Genomic DNA, 27,966 nt, shown 5'->3' on the forward strand with positions numbered 1-27,966 from the left:
GGCTGATGCTTGTTTGACCTCTACTAAAATTGCGCTTCCCTTAAAAACCCCTGGATGAGCCCTCGTCATACATCAAAATACAGGTAATATCCCATGTATTACAATGACACCCACACGCTGACGGACGACACAAACTGAGGGAGCACAGAGCATGAAAATAATGCAGGTTTGCTGGTAAATGTCATCTGCTAATGGCCCTCATCAGCCAATGAAATTTGCACAAGTTGCCACAAAGGGTGTTGAGAAACGCCCACTGCATCGCCACATGATTCCAACGCATACATGCCTGTGAATTTTAAGGATGTCAAATGTCCCGTGTGAAGGCCAGCGTACGGTTGGTTAACACTTCCTGCGCGGTTGAGATTTATGGAGCCAGAGACGTGGCGGCCTGTGCACCTCGGTGTTCACGCTCCACGTCCCCGAAGAATAAGGTTTCTCATTCACAGTTCCTTCATCATTGTACAAAAAGATTAAGACTCATGGTATTTCACTTGTTTGTTGTGCATGACTTCACAGGCAACTTGAACATGTGCACCCCAAAATCAAAAAAAAAAAAAAAAAAAAAAAAAAGCTTTCTGCAAGGGCTAACCAAATATAATCTCACAAAAAAGGTGCATTGCAAAAAGTGTGACATGGGTAACAATAAATGCATAAATACATAAATATTCCTGTATAGGTGCCCCTTCAAACGGCTGATAATTGTGGCGGAGGGAAGAGAGGAAATTTGATGGAGCCTTTGCACGGACGCCATGCCTCCTCGCTACGCCCCTGCACGTGTATGGAAGAATAACCAGCGATGTAATAGTCGAATTAAAAATAATTGCATTTTTGCATGTATGTGTTTAAGGTGATTATTGACATACTGTATGGGGCCTCGTGCAGGCTACTTTTCCCACCAATGCAGCCCGCATGCACGAGTAGTGCGCGCAGGCAGGGAGCGCGCGTGGAGGCGGTCCGGGGCTGCCTCAGTTTTCTGTAATCGCTTTTCTGCTGCTGCTACCTCCAGTTAAATAGCAAGGACACGGGAGCGAGCAGACGGCCGTGTGAGGATATACTTTTTTTGTGTGCCCTGGGATTACAACACGCGGAATACAGCATCGACGGCCAGCCGCCAGGTAATATCGACGCACGCACTCAACCGTCACTCGTAGATAAGGCGAAAAAAGTGAGGAAATGTCCCGTGAAAGTGTCGTTTTCCAGTGAAGGAGGAGGAAGAGGAGGAGGAGGAGGAGGAAGAGGGGGGGGATGTGTGGGACGAGCCTCCCTTTGTGCCGAGGCAGGGTCACTGCTCTCAACCGCACAATGTGGACACTCCACCAAAACGGCGAGGCTTTTCGCACATTTGGCCGCCGCGCGTCCGGCCCTGCCGTCGACCGTCCTCCATCAGCCCTCGTCGGCTGTTTCGGATGAGTCCGGCAGAAACGCCTTCTATGCGTATTTTCCTTGAGTTTAAAACGCCGAGGCCTATTCTGTCTATTCTTCTTCTTTTTTTTTTTTTAAATACCCCCACAGCGGTAATGTTACGCACCACAGCCGGGTCCTACTTTTCCCCCGCGTTGTAACGGGTTAGCCTCCTAATGATGTTATTATCAATGCACGGTTTCAAATGCCCCCATTTCTCGACCCTATTGTGTTTTTTTCGTCCTTAGCACCGCTGACCTATTCCTATCCCGTTTGACCAAGCCGCGAAGTGATGTCTGATTCAGTAAATAAACCACCTCAACTCGTCTTCGGCGATTTTATTTATTTATTTATTTATTTATTTATTTATTGCCACACTGTGATCTCCACATCATCGATCGCCTGTATCGTTATCTATCAGATAACCGGGCTGGCTACATTTTTACCGCTGATGTCCCTATCATGAAACGCCCCCGGGAAAGGCGGGCTTGTTCTCCACTTCTCACTTCATCGTTTTGATTAACCGCTTCCCCAATCGGTGTCACTTGTGTGTGTGTGTGTGTGTGTGTGTGTGTGTGTGCGTGTGCAAGTGTGTGTGTTTTGTTTTGTTTCCTTTACTCAGTGTATTTATTTTAGCTGCGTTCCCGTCGTCCGCAAAGCGCGTTTGACATAAACAAACCAGGGCAGAGGTTTTATTCACAGATGAGTGACGCTTCCATGATCTCTCTCTCTCTCTCTTTTTTTATTATCATGTCTCAAGTGTCTCTTTTGATCTGTCACAGATGAAACCTTTATATACTTCTTTCTTTAAACCCCCGTCTGTGGGTTTGTTGAGGGTTATTTAACCTAAATATTAGGTGTGAGTGTCATAAAACCTCCCCTCAAAACAAGATTATTATCCAGACTTATCTATTTTTTGGCAGAAATATGGACACTGGGCAGCAATAGGCTATAGAGTCTATTGTATTTGCAGTATAAAGGCCAGTAAAGCCACTTAGATGCCAAAGTCTGCCAAACACCTAGGCTCTAATTTATCACCCCTGCCTTCAGATCATTAAAGGAAATGGCTTGTTATATTTTTGTTTCACAAGGGCCCGACATCTTTAATTCACAACTCTGTAGGCTGCTGTAAATGTCCGCCTTCAGCTCACACTCAGCTCGTCTGGTAGTAAGCAGCCTGTTCTGCTGTAGACTTCAAGCATGTCCAGTCGGTCAATTAAAAGTTAGGATTTGATGCGTTTTATTGGGGATGCTCGCTTCTCCGTGGTGAGAGGTTACCCGGCGTCTGTGTGTTTTTTAGGGCCCAGGATGTCCAGCGAAGTGCAGAGACCGGATGACAGCCCCAGCACCAGCGGGGGAAGCTCAGATATTGAACAAAGGGAATCGGTACCACCTGAACAGGAGCGGGAGCAAGCACAGCCCAAAAAGAAGGAGACCAAGATTTCGAGTAAAACCGCTGCTAAACTCTCAACCAGTGCCAAGAGGTAAAAAAAATGTTTGTGAAAGGGCCTCTCCCTTTGTGCCCCGGGGGTGTGAAGTTATATAAAAGGCAAAAGTCCCGCTGGCACTGTCAGTCCAAACATCCTTGCTATTCAGTGTGACACTAAACTCACATAAAGGAGGCAACTTGTGCAGCTAGGCACCCGAGTGTCATCGCTGTCATTTGAAAGAACTATTGCCATTTCGTCCCGTTTGTTTGAATGGGTTTGCCTCGAGCTCTGCGCCACTCTTATCTCTTCCTACACCACCAACGCCGCCGCCACTTACCTCCACCAGTCTTAGCACTTACTCTCAGAAAGGCAGGCGATGACAGAATTATGCAACCAGTTGAGCGAGGGGTTGGCTGAGGCCAGAATCTTTTTATAACGCCGAATGATGTTACGAACATCTCCCATTGTGTGTGTTCTCCACTTAAAGCAGCCGCTGTGGGGTCTTCAGACCGGCCAGGGCTGTGAGCTCCACTCGCTTCACTGTCGTCTCAACTCCTGAGCTTATGTTAACATTTAGTACAGAGGCAGCACTTGGACTCAGTTGCCCTTCAGAGACTGAATCATCACTTTACATGCTTATTTGCCATAAATTGTCGGTGCGGTCGTGTTTGTTTTCTTCCCGCTGCTTGATCTTCCTTTGAATCCAGTAGAATTGTATTTATCCCACGCAGGCAATGATGTGACTCCACCGCTAAAGACACAGCAAATTGAAAACACCAAGACAGACACGTGTATGATCTATTTACCCTGCATTCATAAACAGAGGCCCCTGTCTTTTCATAATTTCTATATTTATTTGTTTTCTGTGGACCATGTTGATCGTGACGTCCACATTTACAACCTGCATGGCAATGTTTGGAAGCACACGCGAGAGGTCCACAGCAGCTGGGACCCTGTCTGAGACTGCGTCAGTAAAACAAAAGCCAGCCTGCTTCTTCGCTGTGAAAGCTTGAAACATTGACCTCTTGGACGGCTAACATGATCCTTCATTGAGCTTTCATCTTTTTGGAAATTTGCCGTGCCAACAGAGATTAAAGCATTAACCTCTTTGTTTTCCAGGATTCAGAAAGAGCTTGCAGAAATAACACTAGATCCACCTCCAAACTGCAGGTAAGGAGATCTTATCTTTCTAAAGGGTTTCTTTAATGGCACATGAGCTTTTATGTGCAGATGCTCAAGCTTTAATAAGCGTAGATATGAGAAACATGTAGCTGTCAAGATTTCTTGCTTCAAAAAAAAATGAAAGGCCACGCTGTAATGCACATGCTTTTTGTCTCTGTTGCCACACTGTCATAACGCTGTTCAGTGTGTTTTGTTTGAAATGGTAATCTCAGGTGGATTAGAGTGACTCTAGTCCATTCTAGTGTTTTTGTTCTCGTTTGAAAAAATGCCTCATAACACATACTGCTGCCTCGCATGAAAAAGCAGCATTTTGGATTACGTTATTCTAGTTGAGAGCGCACTGAAAGGGAGGAAAATGAGCGGCGGTGTGACTTTAAAACATGTTTCGATTCTCATGTGGTTCCCCCTCGCTCTGCTAGGGATTTACCACAGACAATGGTTATTGTGTGCCAGTGCTGCGGCTCGCAGCCCTTTGAGGAAGAGATGTGGTCGGTAGCAAGTGGCAGACCACGTGCATCAGTCACTCCTGACATGACAAAAGGCATCCCTGTGGGATGAAGTGCAGAAGCCTGCCTTTATTAACTTAAATAACACAAAGTGACATTGCCATTGATTATGCCACTGTTTATTACAGCACGTTAATTGCCCTTCGAATCAGCAGTCTGCCTTAAATTAGGACAGAAAATGGAGGCCAGTTCCAGCTCCATTAGGGCTACTTGAAGATGTGCTGCATGAGATTTTCTTGACGTTTTTCGACCATTTTGGAATTGGCCGGGTTTCGTTTTATAGGCACCTGTTTAGAGTGATTAAGGAAAACGGCTTTGTATGACTCATCTGGTAATGTGGAATTACTACACCCTAGACAGCCTTGTTTATTGCATGAATTAATCACCCCTGCTGGGTCTCATCTGAAACCCACCGTCATTAACGATAAACATTTAGCTAACCTTTTCATTCCAATTCACAACCTAGTTTTGTTATTGCACTGGAGGCTAAATGAGATATTGTTTTCCTCGAGGACTCTAAATAATATATCTCAAAAGCCCCCCTCAGAAAACTAGGTTGGCTTGCATGAAGGATTTAGCTGGAGGACACGAGTAAGTCATTTGAAAGTAAAATAATCGCTAGCAGAAATTTCACAGTCATCGTCTTAGTGGGGAACTAGTTGCCTGGGAAACAATTAAGCTTCTTCAAGATAATCCTTTCTGTGTGTTCTCCTTTCTGTATACTCAAATTGATACAGAAATCTAATAACGTGGTTTGTGTGATACACCCAGATAGATTACTGCTCTGCTACAATGATGGGTGGGGGAGGGGGAGTCAGAGCCATCAGAAAACAAATTTCTGGAGTGAATGAGCGAAGCAGCATTTACATATTTGCATGAATGAGCGCACACGGCCAAGCCAGTGTCGTCATTTGTATGCCGGCGCTGCTCACTCCGGGCCAGGTGAGCCTGAAAGGTTATTCATTTTGTTCCCGCGCCACAAATGGAGTCACAGCCTGTTGGCCCCCTTCAGGAGGCGGACAGTGAGTTGTGTTAAAGAGATTCACTTCGGTACGTTCACCACCCAGCGCTGCAGGCCAGCTGATGTATTATGTCTCATCTGTCTCGCGGTGAGGAGCCCCTAGACTCCCTCGCCGCTTTGTCCAGCTCAGACAGAATTTGCCAGCCTTATCGCTTAGTTAAGATCTGCAGTCTCCTTCATATCACCTACAATCTCCTCAGCATCAGCTACAGGGCTGTGGATTGGATCACGCTGCATTTCACTGGGAGGTGCAGAGTACCGTTTTGTGTGTTTTCTAGCCCCGGTTGCAGATCAGCGCTGAGACCGAGTGCGTTTAATGGTGGTTTCCAGACACCAGAATTTACTGCTGAACCTCCTGGAAGTGTTTTGTATCTTGTTGTGAATTCAGTGAAACAGCTGTGACGGGAGGTGCCCACTTGATAACCCCAATAAAACAACCACTCCTTTTTCCTCTCACATCCAAGCCAGCTCTCTGAATTTACCCTCACCTCCGTTTAGCAGCGCAAGCTATATTTATATTAATTCCTGTGTATAATTAATAATGTTTTCTGGCTTTCAGATCTTCTGAGACTTTAAAGCGGCTGCAACATTAATGCTGATAGTTGTTTGAAAATCAGTCCCCTCGCAACCGTGAAGAGAACTGGTGCAGTTCTGTGCTGTGTCACTACTTACCAACACGAGCAGCAAGTGTATAGATTTTTTTTCCTAGCTTTATCTCACTCACAGTATTGTGACAGCTCGCCTGTCACCTTGGCATTGTCATGCATCAAATGAATAGAGACATGTGGAAGCCCAAGAGTATTTGACATGGCAATTATTCTCACTGTCATGCATTTCAAGTATATTGCACAGGCAGCTTGTATTTTACACCCATCGATGCAGATGAAGCAGTATTTGAAAGGAATAGTATTTTTTTCCTGCTTGAAAGTTGCAGTTTAGGCACGAATACTGCGGTGTTCCCTCTGAGCCGAACTCTTTGATTAGAGGCACTTGAAAAGAGGAGCATGACTCAATTTAACAATTCTTATGATCCACGACAGGCCAATCAATATTGGTGGAAAATAATTCTCTCAAAAGCCAGAAAGACTCAAATTTATGGTATCAGCTAGACCCATAAAGTGTGGCATTGCTCTTTAGACAATGAATGGGCGGCTGGATTGAAATAAGTTTTTTTTTTCTATAGTATTGTTGCCAAAAATGCACCCTAATCCCCTTAAAATCCACTTGGGTGCTCTCCCAGTCACCTAGAAATCTTTCCCGGTGCATTCTTGAGACCTGACATACAAGAGTCAGCTCTGCCTGAGGTATTTATAATATCCATGTGTCTGTTAACATTTTATCTGTTTAACATGTAAACATTTTTAAATTGAGTGGGAACATCCTGCTCTCCCCTTACTGAATCACATCCCATCTCGCCTATATCTTCCTCCTCTGGTAGCCCTGATGTTCCTGGAATGAAAAGACTGCATCCTGCCTTCTCTCTCAGTTTTTATTTCCTTCCTTATCTCTTCTCTCCATCATGCATTGTCATTCTTGAAGCACAGGGTGTTTTTTTTTTTTCTTTTTCTTTTTCTTTTGGGCTGCATTTGTAGTCAGGGTGCATGGCTGTTGCTTGCTTGTGATATTGGCGATCAATTGATGTGGGGATTTAAAGGATAAATTCACCCCAAAACACTTTAACACTGTTAAAAACAGCTGTTGGCAACACACTGTCCGTTGTGTTGTTTGGTGTGTTTTTTTATTCCCCTAGATAACTGGGCAAAGGTAGACATTTTCAGCGCAGCTACAATTGAGTTTGATAGCAGGAAGGAAAAAAAAAAAAAAAACAAGTTCATGCCCGTTCCCTGCAGGCTGTAAAAAGTCATTCTGGGAAACATAGGAAAACTAAAGTAGAAATAGAAGAGGCAGGTTGAGGGAAAGTGGGTACACCAAAAAAGTAAATTACAACACTTCGTCACAGTATAATGCTCTGAACAGCTCAGATTGATGAGGTCTAACAGTGTAAGAGTTTCTGGGCTTGTATTTTTCCTTAAAGCCTTTTCTTTTGCTACACGATAGCCGTCTGGATAACATCTTCACCTAATTACCTTAAATGTAACATAAATGGGTGGTGGTTTTTTTTTTCTCTAAAAAGGCTGTAAAACACGGCTGGCCTCTGGCACACAGAGCCGTCCTCTGGCCCCGCTGTCCGACCGGTGTGATGTAACACCCTCGAAGACGCCCAAAACAGAGCTGTCACCCCTTGATGACATCACGTTGGCTGCAAGGAACGGCTTCTCCACAAAACACCCAGCTGGTCACTCCGTCACGTGTCGGCTGGCTCGCGGCCTCGGCATGAATATGTTATCTCCGCCATTGTCAAGTCTCACCGAGACACTAGCCCTCCTGTCAGTGTGGGTTTTGACCTCTAATTGTCTTCTCGCTGATGGGATCGTCTTCATGCATGTGACGGCTGCATATTAGTGTTGCGCTGCGCCCTTGGGGGATTCTGTGCTAGTGACACACCCAGCATCATTTTTCACAGTGTTACCATTAAGCACAGCAGGGAGGGTTATCAATATTCATGAGAGGGCGGAGGGACGGGCATCGAAGGAAGGGGGGATGAGCTCCAGAGATGCCTCCTGGGTATTCGAGTTGATCACTGTCTCCTGCATGGCAACTTCAAGTGAATTATCCCTGGTAGGATCTCAGCGACGGGATGTCAGTTTGAAGTGAATAAAACAGGCGAACCCATTCAGATGACAGCTATATTTGACGGTGGATAAATTAGCCACAATCAGTGTCTTGTTCTATAATCAGTGCCTTCATACGTTCCGATGAATATCGCCAGCTGTCCGTGTCTGACTAAACGCCGGCATGTTCCTGACCTTTCAGTGATGGCTTCGTCCATAGATTGCAAAATTTGAGAAGCTGCGTGCGTGCACATCTTCAGAATAAGAATTGCTTCGTTCACCGAACAGAATAAATGTATAGTGTGTTTTTTTTCTTGGTGATGCTAGTGCAGGAAGCATATAAACAGCTCGAGCAATAATTTAGTGCATGCATAAAATGTTAGGGCAAAGCGTAAACAGGATCCTACGTACAACGAAACAGCGCAGAACAGCTCCTCTGGTTTGGTATGGCCAGCGTTCCTGTTGTATACCTATGAAACACCTGCTGAGATGAGTCATTTTCTCTTCCAAGCGCCCCAGTCCGCCCTCATCACTCTTCTTCCCGAGCAAAGTTTTGAGCAGAAAAGGAATGAACTGGCTCACATTGAATGAAGGTAACATATGCTCTGCCTCAGACCTTCAGACATGGGCTTGTGTTTAATTTATGCTTACTGCTCTCCACTGCGGCACTTGTTTGACAGCGAACACCGCCTGTCTTGATTCATGTGTGTCACTGAATTCTCAATGTCCTCATTTGCGAGGTACTTTTCTGGCAAACATTTGTCCGGGATGTTATAAATGGGCTGGAGGGGAAGCCGAGCATGAAGCACGGTGTGTGGACATTTTGTGGTGAAGTGTTGCCATTACACAACCAGTTTCACAGAAGCAGTATAGGTCATTGAGAATGACAGAATGGTAATCTGCGGCTGACACAATAGCAAACAGAAGAATCTTTGGCAAGCGAAGAAATAACTCACAAGTAAACAATTGCTCCGAGATCCCATTACCACTTTGACTTGGATACTATCACAAAACCTAATGGGTTTCCCTTCAAAGTTACAAATAATAGGACCTGCCAGAAAGATTTAAAACCTCCTAATGACATATTTGCTGTCTGGGGAGGATGAAATGTTAACACTGTTAGCGTGCTGTTATAAATTGTGAAATGAATAATAACCATTGGAAAACATCCTGAAGGAACACATTTTCCTCTGTACTGATTGGCTTAACTGCGAGACTAAAAATCCCGCTACATTTCTCTACCTGTAGACCTCGGGGTGGTGCGGTGTTAAGGGAATAGACAAATGGAGTATCAGGCTCTGCCGCGGATCTGGCAGCTCAGCTCATTCTGATCATTGACCTTTTGGTAATAAGTCCATTCCCTTGGCCACGAGGCCAAATGGCTGCCTGGAGTGCTTTTGTAGAGGTGGCAGGGGGCTGAGAAGACATTTTCTAATCATGGCTGAATAGACTTTGCAGCAGGGATACGAAATTAAAAATATTAAAATTGCAATATCAATTAATTCAATTTCCAAATTGCAAGAAGCTGCAGTTTTGTCTTGGAGGGCAAAACTGTTTAGGAAGCTTCCTTTCATGAGACGGTGTTTTTGTGCTGCTGCAGGAATCCCTGGCTCACAAATCAAGTTGCTTGTCAGTGCAAATTTCCCCTTTCTTTTATTCAGGCGACCAAATGTTAATAATTAAGCCACACATGTTGTTATGCACCGAAGGAAATTATGCAGAAAAAGCTACTGTCCATATTTATCGCAAATCATGTCTCAGTCAGCGTTCAGCCAAAAAAAAAAAAAAAAAAAAAAAAGAAAGGATGTTTTTCATTCTTTGCCAAACTATGCAGCCCTATTTTTAGGGTAAGAGGTCTTTATCGCCTGAACTTAAGCTTCTTTATTGTTTGTTGTGTCATCCTTCACCCTTGGTACACAGCGATGCTCTGTGGGCTAAGTGATATTTTTATGAGTCATGATGTTGTGCCGCTCATGTATGCAAAGCCTGTGTATTATGGTAATGATATATGCTCTACATTATTCATTTGTAGCCAGAGGCAAACATTTGCACTGCACACGAAGCTGGCTGCAGGCAGCAGCTCAGATGCAGAAAGGGGAAAAAATGCTTACCCCACCAAAATCTCTGTACCTCAGAAGCATCTCGCAGAATTAGAAAAGAGGGGCGAGGATAATAAACAGATCCCCTGCTTTATTTACAGCATTGTAAACATGAGTCTAAACCCCGGTGAGGAAAAACTTCCCGCAAGAAAGGCCAGTTTTTCAAACCGCTCTCTCCAAATACATTGTTCCTCCGCTCAATACCAACTGCTGTTTAGATTGATTGAACACAGCATGTGAAATTGCCTTCTCGTGGGAATAAAATTGCACCATTCCCTTCGACTTGGAAATCATGCATACACATATATTCAGACGTTTCCCTCGCAAAGGGGTTGTTGCTGGATAAACCGTCCGGTCAGTAATTGCGGTATTCATTGTACAGATGAACAATAAAAGGCTTGATTAAAAAACAAACCATGTCATTTGAGACAATAAAGACAAGAGACTGGGGGAAGGAGGTGTCACCTCGGCTGTTGAGCTACACAGTAATTGGTCTTGGGGCTCTTTCACGGTCAGGGGGAAAGAAGATTGCTTCATTAAAGTTCCTGTTCTGATAACCACAGCAGCCACGCCGATTGAATGGAAGATCTTAACTGAATGACTATGCCATTAGGAAAAAAAGTGCCTGGGGGGAATGAACTGAAATAGCGAATAATGCAGATAATGGCTTTATTTGCGCATGGCGGTATTCACGAGCTCCAAAACATACTGATTCACATTCAATTACGGGTTTACTTTCCTGCTTTATTTATCAGCCTCTTACTGCAGTGGTCGGCTCTGACAGCTTTTTACCTGCAGCCATACTACACGGCTCCCCTGTCAGACTGACTGCTTTTGGACGAGGCGTTTTTTTTTTTTTTTTCCCGCTTGGTGGCGTCGCTCAGGTGCTTTCACCGTGCACATTTACATTCGCTTGGTGGGAATCTAAAGCGTCTTCTGTTGTTCTCTGCACTTTTATGTTTTGTATATGAACTCCTAATCTGCCAGTAAATACACTGAACCGCAGTTACACAGGCATTTATGCAGACAAGGGCGCAAACACAAAGACTGTTAGTCGTTATAAATATATGTATATATATATGAGGCTGCCAAACAAATTTGTGTCATTCTGGGAGACATTTCCCGTCGTTGCATCTTTGTGTTGTTTGTTAGTGGAATCAAATTCGCTCAAACACAACCCCATGAGGAGAAATCAATATGAGGATCAGCTGCAGGGGGAGTAAATTGACATCTCTTTGATGGGGTGTGAATTTTCTTCACCCGCACACTAAAAAAGATGAGGAAGAACATTTTTATTCCCTCGCTGCCTTTATGTGTCGGCATTTCTTTTGAGTGCAGCAGCTCATGTCAAAGGTGGATCTGTGAGATAACGCTGTCAGGAAATTTCACAGATCCCTCACCACCAACACGAGCAGAACTTCTCATACGCTGTGAACTGTATATTTTAAAGAATCGAAGTAGGAGGATTATAAAAAGACGGACTTCGCTCTGTATCCTCTGCATGTTTTGTTTTTTAATGAATGGCTTACCAATGACAGCTTCTGCTATTAGTAGATTTTTTGACAATCTGAAACCCCACAGACATGAGCAGTATTTCCATTTACCATTCCATTTGTTTGAATTTTTTTTTTTTTTTTTTTTTAGTGTGTGAAACAGTCCAGCTTACATAGAAAGGCAAAGTCCATCCCTCTCTGTTGTCGCCCATGGGACTTTTATTTCAGAAAAAAAGATTGATTTTTTTCTTATCCCGTTTGAATTGTGCCATGACTTACACATAAGATATTTTTCAGTTCATATCATGTCAGCGATACCACTCAGTGAACTACATCTTTAAAAGAGGTGAAAATAACTACAGGTTAATGTCAGTGTCAAGTAGCTTTTTAAGAGAGAGAGAGAAAGTCATGATGTCACTTACGCGACTTATGGGTGTGTCGACTTTCTAATTACATATTTTCACGTCTTACACTTCCACGGTTTTACACATACTGCGACTTTACTTGACTTGTAGAATCATGTTTTTTTAAATTGATCCGCATCATGGGTGTCATTCATGGCACGGTTGAAACGGGATCAAAAAATGATGTGTCCTTTGCCATTGACCACTGTGCATTTTTTTTTTCTGCTGAAATAAGGTCCCATGATGGTCCAATGGAGGGGGAGTGGGGTGTGTGCATTTGTGTGTGTGTGTGTTCGCCTCTCTATTGTGAACATGAACAACCCTCTTCCATAGCACGAAACCAGGGAACCACGATTAGTCTTTGAAGCTTTACCAGTGTACTGCCCGGAGCCGTTTGCCTGACAGCGGACAGGAGACTGACTTCATGGTGTATTATTTGCCTGAATGACCTTTTCTGTTAGGCTCTCACTTCTATCATACGTGATTATTTTAAGCACACAAGAGCATTTGTCCCTGCTATTTTCAAGGCAGTGTGGCTTTCACCCTTGCACTGCGTAACAGGGGTCGCCTGTCGTGTTGTTTCTGTTGTAGAAATTGAAGCTTATTCTACCGGTTACTACTGTGATTGCGATTTTGCTCCGGGGAGTGTCAGCCAAACGCCGAAAAAAAATCAACTCACTTAGCCAGCTGATCAGTTTAGATATAGGAGATGTGGTTAAGCAATACTCTAGTAAAGGAAAAAAAAAATGGGATCTGATTACGGTTGTTGGATTTTGTCAGGCTCTACATTACAGCCGTCGTTACAGAGGCTTCCCTGTCGATCATCAGCTGACTGAGTGAGTGGCACAAGCTGATCTCTTAACAAACATCTGCCTCATCAACTTAACCCCAGCCCTGATGTCTGTGTGGGAGAATTGGCTCTGGCTGACAATAACTGCAAGACAGGTTTGCGATTTTTTATTTATTTTTTTTTTTTGCCGAGCTTAGCCCAGCTCTCATGCTGCAAGATAAAGGTTATCACAGGTTGGCACTATTCTGCAGATTGCTGTGAGTAGGGAATAAGGCAATACAGATGATTAAACGGGGCAAAGGACACCCTGGTCTCGCGCACTGCACTGTATCCAGAGGAAGGAAAGGTCATTCAATATATATGGAAATTATTACTGCTCTCCTTACTTATGGGACGCAGCTTGGATCGTCCTTGTGAAGCAGAGAATTGAGATGGTGGGGGATGAATGAAGAAGTAGACCTGTGCTACATTTCTCCTTTTTTTCCCCCCCATGAAGAAACTTTTCTCTAAATGCTCGCGCTGTGGAAGACTGTTTCGGTGACTTCCCTTGCTTTCAAAGGCATCTGATCTTTGTCCTCCTCTGTGCATTGACAGCCCTTTGTTCAAGTGAGGCGCATAGCAAGAACAATGTGAGATGCAATTACCTTCTCCTTCACAGCCAGGTACCGTAAAAGACTGTTGTTTTTTTTTTGTTTGTTTGTTTTAAACTTGTGAAACATGGTGACTACACAAGCTGAGGTGGGTGCTGCTTTCTCAGGCTGATTTATTGCATTTGAACTGTTGATTATAATAAAAAAAAAAAAAAAAGGAGGAGAAATATCCTAAAAAGATGAGCAGTTAGCAGGAATGTTAGTGGGTTCAGAAGGGACGCGCAAACCTCACAGTTGAAACACAAAAACAGTGCGAATCGGTGGTAAAACGTTTTATTTTGGTGCTCCGCTGCGGAGGATGCACTCCAGCTGTCGAAGTGGGTTTTCACATGAGCGTAATCTCGGAGGACGGGGCAGTGGCAGGATTCTCACGGACACCCGCACACTAATGCATCCCAGACCCCTGAAACAAATGACCCAAATAGTCAGTGAATCAAGGCGTTTCGCCAACGTATAACTGCAGATGTAGCGTTACTCACACAGAGGGTATTATTACAGCCTACGACGAAGCTCATAACCAGCGCTGTTTCACGTCATGTGTTTGTGCTGAGTAGATCTGTCTGGGCTGAAGAGATGAGTGTTTTTCCATAGCTACAGTGTGGAGAGAGAGAGAGGCTTGTTGGAGGAGCAACTTGAAGATAATTGAGGCTGTGCAATTTCAGGCTTGGGTGTTAGATTAATCGGGGTTTGTTCTTCAACCTCCTTTAGTGCCTTGACATTTTAGATTAAATGATCCAGATTTTTTTTTTTTTTTTTAAAGCGCCAATGAGTTTGCACCCATGCCTAACAAGAGTGAGTGGATTGGCACATGAAGAAATGAGCCTGTCGGTTTAAAGCTACAAATGCAGAATTGTGATTCATGAAAATGTTGAGACTGCCCCAATTACCCGTGAATTGAATATGTCAGTTGCAGAGAGCCGTTTTCTACATAGTTATTACCAGGGTCAAGGAATCATAAGCCATTTAACTCCTGCCATTAGCCGCGCATTAATTTAAGCAGGGTGAATGGGATCTTGCGAAAATACTCGCTGATGCGCTGGTTTCCGCACGAGTCTTGATCCGGCTGCCCCTGATTCAATTTGAGCCTCTCGCAATCGCCACACCATTTACCTCTCCCAAACTAATGGCCGAGTGAGAGACTGTCCGTTCGTGAATGAGCTGGCTCTCCACCAGCTGTAACAAAGCACCGCATGAATCCCGGAGCCGGCGGGGGGAGGAGGTCTCCCGGCAACGGCCAGCGGTGGCATGCACATTCAACCATTGGCTTAGCCTTTACCCACAGCCCCTGTGCGGCTGTCAGATCCTCGACAGCGGCGTCGGCGCTGAGTGAGGACCTCTGCCATGCTGGCTCATCTCTATCGTCTCATCGTGTCGATCTTATCTCTGGCACAAACTCATCAGCCTGGAAGGAGGCAAGCATCTGCTTCAATGGCAGATTCTTAGAAAAGGGAACAGATTACTGTCTCTTTTACCTCGGAGTTAGGGAAGGTTTTGTATTGCATGACAGTAATGAGAGCCTTACCTTGAGCTGTGTGTAGTACAGAAATTCAAGGAAGCTTTCATCGAGGAAATATTACCTTGAGCAATAATTCAATGTGTAAGTAAGCTGTCTGATTTTTTTTTTTTTTTTTTTCATGGAAAGTAGACAATATGGAGAATATATGGACAGTTTGGGTGTGAACCACAGTGGTGAAGTTTACCATGCTGGATTTTTTTTTTTTTTTTTTGTATTTGGTTCATTCAGGTTCATGCTGCCCGGTTACAAGCAAACCAGGGTTTGTAAATAAGTCACATAGTCCCTGTTTCCACCCTGCATCAACGTGTGTCCCGGGACGTTGACAGCTCTGAGGACAAGTGTAAATATGTCGTCAATGTGCCTTGAGATCCGATCGCTCCGGCCACATTTGGACGTGGCCTGGGACGCACTTATCCACATCATAGTTGTGAAGTGCGTGTGTGTCTCTGGTGACACTGAAGGACCGTCTAGTCAACTGATGTCCTCTGTGTAAAGCACCGCTCCAGCCCAACATCCCACGCTTTAATCCCAACACCAGCCCGACCCGTCAGTTTTCCAGTAAGGAAAGTTTCTGAACTGAACTGTCAGGCTGTATACCTGCCTCTCGTTTCACCCAAGCCTCCTTTTTTCTTCTTTTTCTTTCTTTTTTTTTTTTAACCTCATTTGTAATGTCTGACACACATGTCAGATCTACACCTCTGAGCAGACCCCACTCACCTGAACACTCGAGTTCAGCTTCATGAGCAATATGTTTGTCCCGACCCAAACCCTCTCAAACCCACAGGAGTGATTCAATAATCTGAGCCTGAAGTGGCGTGATCGGTCGAGTCTGACAGCGTTCGGCTTGAGGATTACAAACTCTAGTTTTCAGAGTGTGTCACATGCATCTGCTGCATCCATGCCATTGTAATAATATAGGAACGATTTACACACAGTAGACTATTTCTTAAATACAGTATAACAGGTCAGGGGTCTGAAGGCTTACAGACAGCACTTTATAAAAACTTTTTGTGCTTCACAACAAAGTGGAATGGAAATGAAAGAAAAGGAATGCATTTGGGCTATCGGATGATTTACTGCATTTCTTAAAGAGCACTTTAAATTTTGTATAACAACATACTTTGGTAGGAAATGACACTAATAACTCACAGATGTCATAAGTAGCCTAACTAATTATGAATTGATTTAAATCAGGCTCGAGCGAGCAAGTCTCATTTTGTTCCACGCCTGTTGTTACCTTGATGGCTTGATTGCAAAAAGCACAACACATTTGAACCTTACAAACGGAAATGATGTTTGCTTTGCATTTATTTGCATATATAGAGAACGGATCACAACTGGTTGCTCAGGACGCATGTGGAGATCTAACGCCAGGTGTGAACAGCTGTCCACCTGCGATCGGATCACCCAGCACACATGTTAATGCCAGGTGGAGACAGGGCCATGCATTCACACGAGGAGGCTCATAGTTCATCACCGCACAAAGTCGGGTTTTGGTGGCAGGTGGGAGTCGAAAACAAATCCGTTCCCAGTCCTTTGACTCGGGCTAAGTATGATGGACTTGTGTTTTTGCTGTAATTTACCTTCTCTGGTGTTCATCACCTGTCAAGAACACATGCAGACACAGCGGCGTGTGAGAGTCAGTCCATGCTGTGGTTGGACATCATTTCTTTTTGTTATGCTGGCCTCCCCGAGCATGAGTAACTGCTGGCTATCAGATGTCAACATCCGTCTCCCTGTATGCTTTAAATTGCACGTTTGGGGCCGTTTCCTGCAGTTGGTTCAGATTATGGTCTAGGAAGAGAACATAAAACCCATGTTTTCTGGTGTCTTGGTTTTGGTTATTTGGTGCCACCTGGGTTTTGAACGGCATTGTTCCCGTCTGCCAATACAAACCGAACTAAAGCAGTTAATGCTCCAGAGTTTGAACAAACCGCTTTAAACAAGCACCCGCAAACACATCGGCTGATTATTTGTGTCTTTTGCGCACATCTCCGTGTGTATGCTGGCGGTTATTGTGCTGAAAAGGAGCGCGGCGTTTACCTCGCAAACCGAACAATTAATCTCAACATTCATTAGGGTCATTGCAGAAACAAATGGCTAACATCTGTCCCCTTCCTATGTGCTAACAGCGTCCAGCATGGCGCCTCCACATGCTTTGCCTTTGTCATTTTTTTCACTCTTACAAAAAAAAAAAAAAAAAAAAAAAAATCTGGCACATTTTTTCTTTGTGCTTGACACAACACAGGTCCAGATTTGCGGATTTCTTATCGACAGAGTATTTCCTTAAGTAATTCCCGAGAGAAGAGGTGATCATAATTAGCTAATTAAAGAAGGCTTAGGAGAGGGGCAGTGTGAAAGAGTGGCAAAGGAGATTAGTGGAAATTTGCATGTTGACACTGGAGGAAGGAAACATCTAATGTCTAATTTCTATTTATGGGGAAATGATACGTTGTCAAGGGCATGCTCGGAGCCACACGCCGTTTAACCGTTTGTTGTTTTAGGTCGTGTTACGGTTTGCTGTATCGCCGCTTTCAGAGCGTGTCGGTGTCAGCTTATTGGTTTATGTGTAGAAATGAAAGTATAGCAGCGATATACCACAGCCTCAAGGAAAAGCACAGTCGGGGCAAGTCCACACACACACGTTTGCTCCTGAACGCCAGCCGGATAGGGTTGGCGTTAAAGATTATGCCTAGTAATTACACGAAATCGGAGGGATTGTTCATTGTCCTGGGCTTTGTGATCTGGACATTGTCCCGGTCTCCTCCTGGCACACCGCCAGCTCAGGGTCTTACCACAAACAACAGTAGGGGGAGGGAGCCCTTAATATGGAAATGGCATTAATTACCAGGCCTATACAACAGATGTGACCTTCAGCCTCCATTCAACATAACTACTCATCTAGTAAAAAAAAAAAAAGAAAAAAAATAGGTCTCAGATATTAAATGATTCTGCAGTGGATGCCCTATAAATGCACCCTTTTAAAGTGTTTTCTTGTCATGTAATGGACTTCCTTGTATAATTCTGTTTTACTGCATGTTGGTTTTCATTTAGCTTCTCGCTGGTTTTCAGAAAGTGTGTGTGTGTGTGTGTCAGTGTGTCAAAATTGCCTCAGCAACATAGCCTAACTCCCAATAGCCGGTAATCTAATATAAACCTTTTGAAAGATAAGCCAAATATCCCACTAAAACAGCCTGGGCCAAAATCTGTGAAACCTCCACGGCTTGAGCGTTTGCAAAATCTCCATCATTAACTTGTCAGAACTCAGCATTTACCGCCTCAGCAGTTCTCTCCCCCCCCCCCCCCCCCCCCCCCCCCCCCCCCTCAAATCTCTGTCCGCCCGCTGGCAGTTTTTAACACCAGGCTGTCAATTCCAACGCACCGCGCTGATTAACATATTAACACTTCCTCTGTTTCAATTTTTTCCAGCGCCGGCCCCAAAGGAGACAACATCTACGAGTGGAGGTCGACCATCCTGGGACCGCCGGGCTCCGTGTACGAGGGAGGGGTCTTCTTCCTGGACATCGCCTTCACGCCCGACTACCCCTTCAAACCCCCCAAGGTCAGCAGCCGAGACTCTGGTGTTGATACAGCTGGATGCTCGCATACCTGACCGGGTATCCAGGGTTCATGCGCAAAGTTTGGGAAAGTCTGGAAAAGTTTGGGAAAGGCATGTGATCATTTCAAGAGCTGGAAAAAAAGTCTGGAAAACTAGGTCCTGTACTGATGCACATACAGCATGACCACACATTTTCATCGCCTTAGATCATAGGTCATTTGACACGATTGTTGTGAGTAATATTCTGCAATGCACTTTTAGTCACGATCGAGCTGCTTTGAGGATGCATCATTTTGAACGTCAACCAGAATCTTCAAGAAAACGAACAAAAACTGATCTCTTTGGGCAAATTGAATCGTAGGCAAATGGACTTGTATTTGTCTTAGGAAATACGACATAATAAGACAAATACAAGTCCAGTTGCCTACGACTCAATTTGCCCAAAGAGAACGATGACCTGGATGAATGAGAATGTCCATAGCCCTTATTGTATATTTTTAGTTTTCGCCTTTATAGTCTTTATTGTATATATTTAGCTTTTATTCTATTTTATTTAACTTTATTATATGTTTCTACTGTTGCTGCTAGAACACCAGAATTTCCCTGGTTGGGATCAATAAAGTATATCTATCTATCTATCTATCTATCTATCTATCTAAAAACTGATAAAACAAAAGAAACATTGAGCAGGAACGCTTCATATCACTTAATTGCTTCTTCAACAACACCAGTGTACAATAACGACTAACAAAAAAATGAATAAATAAACATTAAACTATATAAAAGCTTAAAATTAACAAGATACATAACCTCAAATTGTTCAAATGCAATAATTACTGTATTAAACTCTGTTGTAATTTATATTTAGTTATATTAAAGGAGGTGTCACACTACAAAAAGTCACCAGAACTGGGCATCACGTTATCTAAAATCAGCTGAAGCATGATTCCATGGGGGAAAAAAAAAAAAAAAAATCTGGCAAAGTTTTAAAGTGTGACTTTTCTGCAAGTCAACAGAAATATAACAAGAAGAAGCAGTGTGAAATAAAACACCGGTTCAGGAGGTAAACATGATAAAACTGGTGTTACAGCTCGTATCAAATCCGGTAGCGTGGTCGTTTTTCTCTCTTGCAGTTTTGACACAGCTGCTGTACGGCTTGGTGAGCACTTTTGCTCCCTGCACTTTTTGTTTGGGAAGAACTCTTGTGATTTGAGCAGCTATTAGAGAAATCTGGCTCCTGCCAAATCCTCACCAGTTCAGTTCAACGCTCAGCTTTTCAGGCACTCCTCCTTTTCTTTTTCTTTCTTTTTTCTTTTTCTTTTTTTTTTTTATTTGGTGTTTTCTGCAGAGCGTTTTAGGGATGTTGAGTGGATGTCATTATTGAACACGCAAAATATGTGACGGCCAATCTCCCCTGGGTCCACAGTGCACCCGATTACCCTCTCACTTGGCCTTCTCTCTCTCCCTCCCTCTCTCTCTCTCTTTCTTTCTTTCTCGTCCTCACTCGTTCGCTCTCTTCTCCCCCTGTTTCTCACTCTTTGTGCTGTGTAACCACCAGCTCTGTGTTTGACAGCAGACTCAAACAAATCCACAGGCTCCGGCTCGGCTTTCTGTAGCCAGAGGGCTTGAGTGTTTCCGCCGCCCCCCCCTCCCTCCTCCCCTTCTCCCCACCTCTCTAACACACACACACACACACACACATACATACACATACTGTGATCTGCAGCCAACCCCTCACACACACACACACCCATACTCGCCCTCACAATAGAAGCACTCCAGTGAATCTCAGTCCTGAAAGCACTCGTACCCTAAGATTTCACCCGCTCGCTGTTTAAAACCTCGACACCGTGAACAGAGCGGAGCCCCTCTCGCCAGGTGGATGTGTTTCACTGATGAAGGTGGGGGTTCAGCGATCGGGGGCCAGCAGAGGAGCACTGCTGGCAGACGGGGGGCGGGGGGGCAGGAGAGGGGGTTATTTATAGCGTCCTGTCCTGTGCGATTTTGGGAATGCCAAGGCTCATTAGAAGTTTCCTCTGGAGGGTCAGGGTCAGGCGGGCCAGATGTTGGTGATTGGAGCGGGGCAAATAGCGGTGTCGAGTGTCAGGACCAAACAGATGTCAAGCTCACATCCAAGTTGAGGCACAAGCCTGACAGTGGGTTGGTTGTTTTTGCTGGGGGATGACTGACACTTTGTTCAATTTCTCTGAGAAAAAAAAAAAAAAAAAAAAAAAATCCAGGTAAACACAGGGTATAAATATTGCAGGGTGCTGTCAGAATCTGTGACAGTGGGATGCACTGCGCCGGTTTGGTGTCTGTGACTATTACTCATTAATTTACAGTGGATTGTTACTTATTAATGCGGCTCCATGTTACAAGTAATAACAAACAGGTTATTGTTTTGTGGTTGCTTGAATTTACACCATGCTGCCCTCTGTTGGTCGTGAAAAACACCAACAGAGGGTGCTGCTTTCATGATGAGAGACATGCGTTTAGGATCCACTGAAAGGCTGAATAATATTTTCAGTCCATCAGTCAGCAATTAAAAACAGATCTTTCGGTTATTACAGTAATCCTAGAAAGGGATATCTGTGGCTAAACACACATAGCAAAGTTGACAGATTGTGTTAAATTGGCCTCAGTGGAGCAATCAAGCGCGCCCATTACACTGTTACTGATGCTGATGTATCGGTGTAAATGCGGAGGTTGGGGGGAAAAAAGGGAAGTGAGGCGCCTACAGCGGCTTTTCAAACACTCTTCCACATCTCACCACCGGCTCCTGGTTATCACAAGCTCCCCTGCCTGGCAGTCTATTACTGTACGTACACAGCAGATTCCCAGCAGCACACTTGCACTTTATCTTCCATTGTGAGCTTAAAACTCATCTCCCTCAGACACACTTAATGCCGCGCTCTCATCGCTGAATCACACCCATCTATGCCATATCGCCCTCATCGTCTGCTAATATGCTCTTCTGCGAAACTGTAAAAAGATAGTTTCTACCTCTCGCTTTAATAGTTCTTCTCTGCTGCTTGTCTGTCTCGCGTGAACATTCAAGGTCATTATTTTATTTTATTTTTTTCCCCATTCATAGCGCAGTGTGGCTCTGACTCTCGCATTCCTTATCATCGGCTGTTTGTCCTGTTCATAATGTAGGAGAGAAAAGCTCATTTTGTGATCATTGTTGTGCTCGCTGTAAGTTGCTTGGGGAAAGAGCATCGGCTGAGTGCCTGAAATGTAAATATAACTAAATCATATGCCTTTATCGCCAGTCCAACGGATGGAAACGATGCTAAAAATGCTGATGATTTGTTTTACAAAGTGGAAGGAACAACAGGTTGGAGTGTGGGTCTCAACCGAACCTTTAACACTGAACTGTGCCTTAGATTTATACACCCCATGTCATATTATAACCCTTAAGAACAGATTAATTATTGAATTTCTAATATCATTCACTGATTTCATTGGATCTTGGTGGAAAAAGGTTATATAGCAACAGTTTCTCATTGCAAAACAACAGTAGAAGCCTGTTCCACCTCCCTGGATGATAGAAATATTAGGCAACATGTGTCACACAAGTGTTTACTGGCTTTTAATCACGCTGTCTCTGCTCGTATTCCTGTTGCAGATAGTGTGTAATGTGTAAGGAGTCCATGTAATGCTCTGTATAATGTGCTCTTGCTCTGTGTAAGAGTGTGTAATGCGTAAGAGTCGGCCATATGTGCGCAGCATGAAAATTTGGTTCGTGTTAAAATTCAGATGTCTTTTGACGTGTAGCTGACATAAGCTGATGAGGCGTTTAAAATGTAGCCGGGGATTTCAACACACTCGCTGCTTCGCACGGTGGCAGGACGCTGGGAGATGGGAGACAGGTGGGAGTGAAAGGCTTTTCCATTATGCAACAGGACTTCACTGGTGTTTTTACAGGCGTCGCCCTGTAGCGATGCCTGTGTGTCTACTTTTATTTGTCTGCACGTCTGCCGTGCCTGTTTTACTCGCTGGAGCTGCTACACTGCTAATGAACGGGCAGTTGACTTTGCATTGTTAGACTCACAGCTATGATTAAGCTTTTACACCCACATGGGCTTTATTTCACTGTAACACAAGCAGGTCTATACAAATTACTATAGCCACTTACCCTGCCAGGAAATTGACTCACGGCAGCATCACCTCATCAGCGAAGTCGGTCTCCTGTTGGAGGTAAATGGAGCGGCTTCATAAGAAAAGAGAATGCCATTTTTCATCACCTACCTCACCTAAAATTTGTCAAAGTGCTCTTGAGCAAGGCAGTTAACCCCCCCAGGTGTTCCAGTGGAGAAGCTCAGGGATGCATTAAGTGTACTGCTTAAACTGTTTCCACTTTCAGAGCTTTATTTAGAAACGTGCTGCTAAATTACAGGGAAATAATGGATAAGATATCTAGGTATTTTGTATGTAATGTGATGCTGCAGCTGTAAAACCATGGTGTCTTGAATATTTCACTAAATATACACATGATGTAGCTTCTGTGAAACTTTGCAGCCAACACATCCGGAATATGAATGTGCTCTTGTTGTACAATATGGAAAAAAAAAAATGTTGTTTTCGTAGCAGGAAGGCAGGAGATATAAAACCATTAGGTGCCAGTGTTTTATGCCCTCAGTCACTTTTCAACATTATTTGTGTGAACTTCAATCGAAGAAGCAACAATACTCACACACGCTAATGTTGCTTCTTACTCATTTTAACAGTACATACAAGGCAGAACGTGCAGTTGTTAATGCTGCATTAATGCTCACAGAGGGATCTTACATTGCAAGTTGGCAATGAATATGAAATGTAAACAGAAAATACTGACTTAGTCTAGGACAGGTTGTATTTTTGATTAATGAAGGTGTATATTTTGTTGTATTTTTGATTAATGATGTTCTGTGCAGCTCTGGAAACTCAGACGAAGATTATACCCAGACACTATTGATAGTTTTGATTCCCATATATATGAATATCTGTTGTGTGCAAAACCACCTTAAATTATAAAACTGATGCTAATCGGATTGAACTGAATAATACAAAGCACGATAGAGCTTCGAATAACATTTATTTTCTCATTTGTTTCAGATTTCATTTCATTATGGATTTTAATTAGCATTTGTTTTTATCACTGGTTTATAGAACGTAATTGTGTATCACAGTGATTGGATGAATTTGAACTTTTGGTGCAGTGAGTTGGTGATAATTTGAGAAGTTATTATTGTTTTCTATGGTCAGGTGAATAATCTTTGAGTTTTTTAGGTCACTGTTTTTTTTTTTAGTATTTGCTGTTAAAATGCTGAAAAAAATAATAAGAACTGTAAACATTACATCTGAAGTGCCTGGATTTGGTACTAGCCTGTGTGTCTCTGCACCGTGGGTCCCATCAAAATGATTTTAGCTATTTCAGTTTTGGGGAGTGAAGAGACTGTGACACTGATGCTGAGCTGCGGTGCCTTTGTGTCTTCAGGTCACGTTTCGTACGAGGATCTACCACTGCAACATCAACAGTCAGGGTGTGATCTGTCTGGACATCCTGAAGGACAACTGGAGCCCCGCCCTCACCATCTCCAAGGTGCTGCTGTCCATCTGCTCCCTGCTCACAGACTGTAACCCAGGTAAGATGTCAGCATCGCGCTCTATGACCGTCTGACGTTTGTCGGATGGCATTCGGGATGAGACCGGTGGATTGTCAAGCGGAGTAAGTCGGCGCTGCGGTCACGCCACTCTCAATTCAGTCAGCTCAGGAAGTGGGTCTCCCCTCTCGGTCAGAGGAAATAGAAAGAGAAACATGAAGAGCTCGCCTCGGCCCATGTAAGAAATAACTGAGAATGACTGGTCTGTGGCGCGGATCTCTTTTTAATGTTTTGATTTAACTTGAAGTGAAAATGAAAGAACTTGGAGTAAACCAGCTGACATGAAAATTATGTTTCATATTAAAGGCTTCCCATTAAAGGAGTATTTAATAAACTATTTTTTTTTCTAAATTAATTGGTGACATAGTCATCATATACTCACAATGAAGATGAGGAAGCTGGCTAATTAGAGCAGAGATCCAACAACAGTATATCACCCTGCTAAATACAGGGGCTGTATCACTTCTTGTCATTCAGTTTGAGTGGTGGAAAGTGTAGCGAGAGCAGGCGGGAACGTGAGTTTTAACGGCAGACATCTCAGCACCTAGAGGAGTAATTGTTGAGTCATTGCTATTGATCAATAACCCTGTGTGCCCTTGCAGATATATTATGGTCATTTTATGCTGTAGTACAGTAAAAATCTCACTTACGGCTCTTTTAAGTTCGGTGTGATGAATTGGAGCCAAGTCTGGGAAATTGGCATGCAGCGCTGGTGGTTTTACAGTCAGTCCCTGTCTCGCTGACTCGTCTGCCTCAATCTAGAGATTCTCTCCGCTGCTCCCCGGGGATCGTCTGTGTTTTTAATTTGAATAACAATGATCACCGATACCACTGCATTTGGAGCAGTGTCATTATCAAGTGCACTGAATGTGGCCGTAATAAAATTAATGCCACGGGTGTCCTTCAGGCTGTCAAGGGCTCTAGCGGCTGGAGATGGAGGGTATAAAATCGTTTATCGACTGTCAATTCCTGTAGTCTTTTTTACCTGCTATAAATGATGGTTAAATTAATTGACTATTGGTTCTTAAGTCCTAATTTAACTTAAGTGCACTTTACTGTAACAAAGATATTTGCTTTAACCATGTGCACAACCCAAGTCTGGCTCTTAACACCAAAAAGCCACAGATCTGAACTGAGATTCAACAGCGGAAAATGAAGGTTATGATATTGTATCCTCTGCTGCAGTGCTCCTCAAATATTTTTCAATAATGTACCCCCTTTGAAATATTTTTAGAAAAAAAGGCCTATTTAAAGAGACACAACACAGCGCCATCACATATTAGATATTTCAGTTATTTTCATCAGGTATTTTGTTGGTTCTGTTTTTGCTTTCTTTTTCACTCTTTCAGCTGTATCGCTGCTACGTTTCAACCACAAACCCATTTGCTTGATTGTTGTCTTCGCTTCCCGGTCACAGTAAACAAACACCCTCGATTGCTCAGCGACGACAGCAGCAGATTCAAAACACAAACACACACATTTGACACCTTCGGGAAAACCCGGAAGCAATACTGACTATGAAATTTGGTTGATCAAACTTACATTTACATTTTTTTTTTATTGAACTTATTATGACATAGGGTAATTGTTTTAGGAATTATGCATGAGTGATATTTTTTAAATTTCACATACCCCATGTGCAGATGAACCCACTCAAAATTTGCATGTGCATCGCTAGCCAATCAGGAGCGAGCCCACGTTGTGCTTCACACAGTGTATAAGGCAGTGTATCAAGCAGCCAGTGTGTGTAAACCCTCTGCAGCGAGCAGTGTAGGAGTGTAAGGGTCCATCGGTGGGGCGGGGGGCATCATTTTTGACACTTTTTACACCCGATGATCCATCAGCCGGTGACTTACACAGCGTTTGTGTGTCTTTACAGCTGACCCTCTGGTGGGAAGCATCGCCACACAATACCTGACCAACAGAACAGAGCATGACAGAATAGCCAAGCAGTGGACGAAGAGATACGCTACATAGACTCCCAGCCGTTAACCACCCTCCTTTACCACCCCAACCCCCCCACCCCCCCACTTTACCTCTCTACCTCTCTCTCACCCTTAGTCTGTCAAAGCACACTCACTAAGTGCAACGATATACCTGCCCCTCCTCCTCCTCCTCTTCTTCTCCTCCCTAACCTTTTATCTACCTTTTCTGTGTAAAAAAATAATGATAATAATAATAGAAAAAAATGTCCTTTGTTCCTTGTTGACTTGAAAGCTTCTTTTTTATACAAAGAGTAGATTGGGATTTTTATTTTCCAATATCTGAATGTTGGAAGTATTGTATTGAGAAAAAAAAAAAAGAATATTATAATTATCATACGCATTGTCCTTCAGCTATACAATATGTAATCTCGTTTTCTTAGTGGCACCTGGAACATACATGCAGAATATATGCTTTGACTCTTTTTTCCCCTTGTGTGTGTGTTTTTTTTTTCTTTGTAATTGTCATCAGTATGCTATCTGCATGGAACAGGAGGAAGATTTGCATCAGTGGATCCTTCATGCTTTTCAGCTCCCTCTGGTTTTGTTTGTACTGTATGTATTTTTTCAAAGGCTTTTGAGGCAGACCACAAAAGTATAGGTCTGCCTGTGAAAGAGGCAGGACTTGTATATTTACTGGCTACCCGCCACCTCTGCAATTGCAGAGTGGTTTGTTGTGCACTTGTATTACTGAAGCACCCAATAAAACACACTGTGGTTGGCTTGTGAGAATGCTCTGCCTGTCTCTCTGCGTTTTGTGTTTCACTACAGCCTGCAGCCTCAACCATTTACACAAATTCGGTGATTTTCCACTTAATCCACCCCACTCTCACCAGAGGACTCCTTTAATCTCTCACACACACACTGATCATAAAACTTAATAGTTTATGAGCTTAATTGAGACAGATAAAACTCTTATCAGATATAGGTGTCAGCTGGCTACAGCACGTTGTGGCACTGCCATATCTTGTCCTCGCCTTGATCCTGTAGTTTTATTACCTCTGTGAAAGAGGTTATGTTTTCATCCGTTTGTTTGCCTGTCTGTCAGCAGGATATCTCAAACACTTAATGGATTTCCATGATATGTGATGGGCAGGTAGGCCTTGAGCCAAGAAACAGTTTGTTCAGTTCTGGCAGCGATCCAGATCTGGGATTTCCTCCATTAGGTGGTGATTGTTTTTTAGTCATAACAGTGAAACTAACAAAGATTCAAATCCTGATTTCATGTCACGTTTACAGTGTCAAGAAATTAAGTTATCGAGTGCCATGGCAAGTTGGCTGAGGTTTTTGCTCAGCCATAAGCCGTCCATCAGAGAGCAAAGGTCAAGCTGGAGCAGCCAGAATCTGTTTGGCATATCTTAAAGGTCCAGTGCAATGAGAATTACACGGCCCAGCTTCATGCTATTCACAAAGATTATTGTACCTAAAATAAAAGTATCAGCATTGTGTACATGTGACTAACACCAGACTAAGAATTCCAATCTACATCACATACAACCAGTTTTTAATTAAGCATGTAACTGGTTGATAGATTGGCCAAAATTTCCATGTCTCCATTGCTGGTGGGTGTTGCAAAACTGGACAAAATTAGGAAAATATTACCATGCTGTGTATGG

The 27,966-nt window shown here is 43.5% G+C and overlaps 1 protein-coding gene across 1 annotated transcript; it reads left to right on the top strand.

Moving 5' to 3' along the window:
• The first annotated feature begins 959 nt into the window (after window positions 1-959).
• On the top strand, window positions 960-27,087 carry ube2e2 (ubiquitin-conjugating enzyme E2E 2). The gene is made up of 6 exons (XM_030072088.1): window positions 960-1,115; window positions 2,702-2,885; window positions 3,951-4,001; window positions 18,594-18,726; window positions 24,203-24,350; window positions 26,248-27,087. Exons 2-6 carry the CDS (start codon window positions 2,710-2,712, stop codon window positions 26,343-26,345), a joined length of 606 nt encoding a protein of 201 aa, XP_029927948.1. The 5' UTR covers window positions 960-1,115; window positions 2,702-2,709; the 3' UTR covers window positions 26,346-27,087.
• The last annotated feature ends 879 nt before the right edge of the window (window positions 27,088-27,966 follow it).

The sequence above is a fragment of the Myripristis murdjan genome, chromosome 16, assembly GCF_902150065.1.
Source record: "Myripristis murdjan chromosome 16, fMyrMur1.1, whole genome shotgun sequence".
Classification (NCBI taxonomy): Eukaryota; Metazoa; Chordata; class Actinopteri; order Holocentriformes; family Holocentridae; genus Myripristis; species Myripristis murdjan.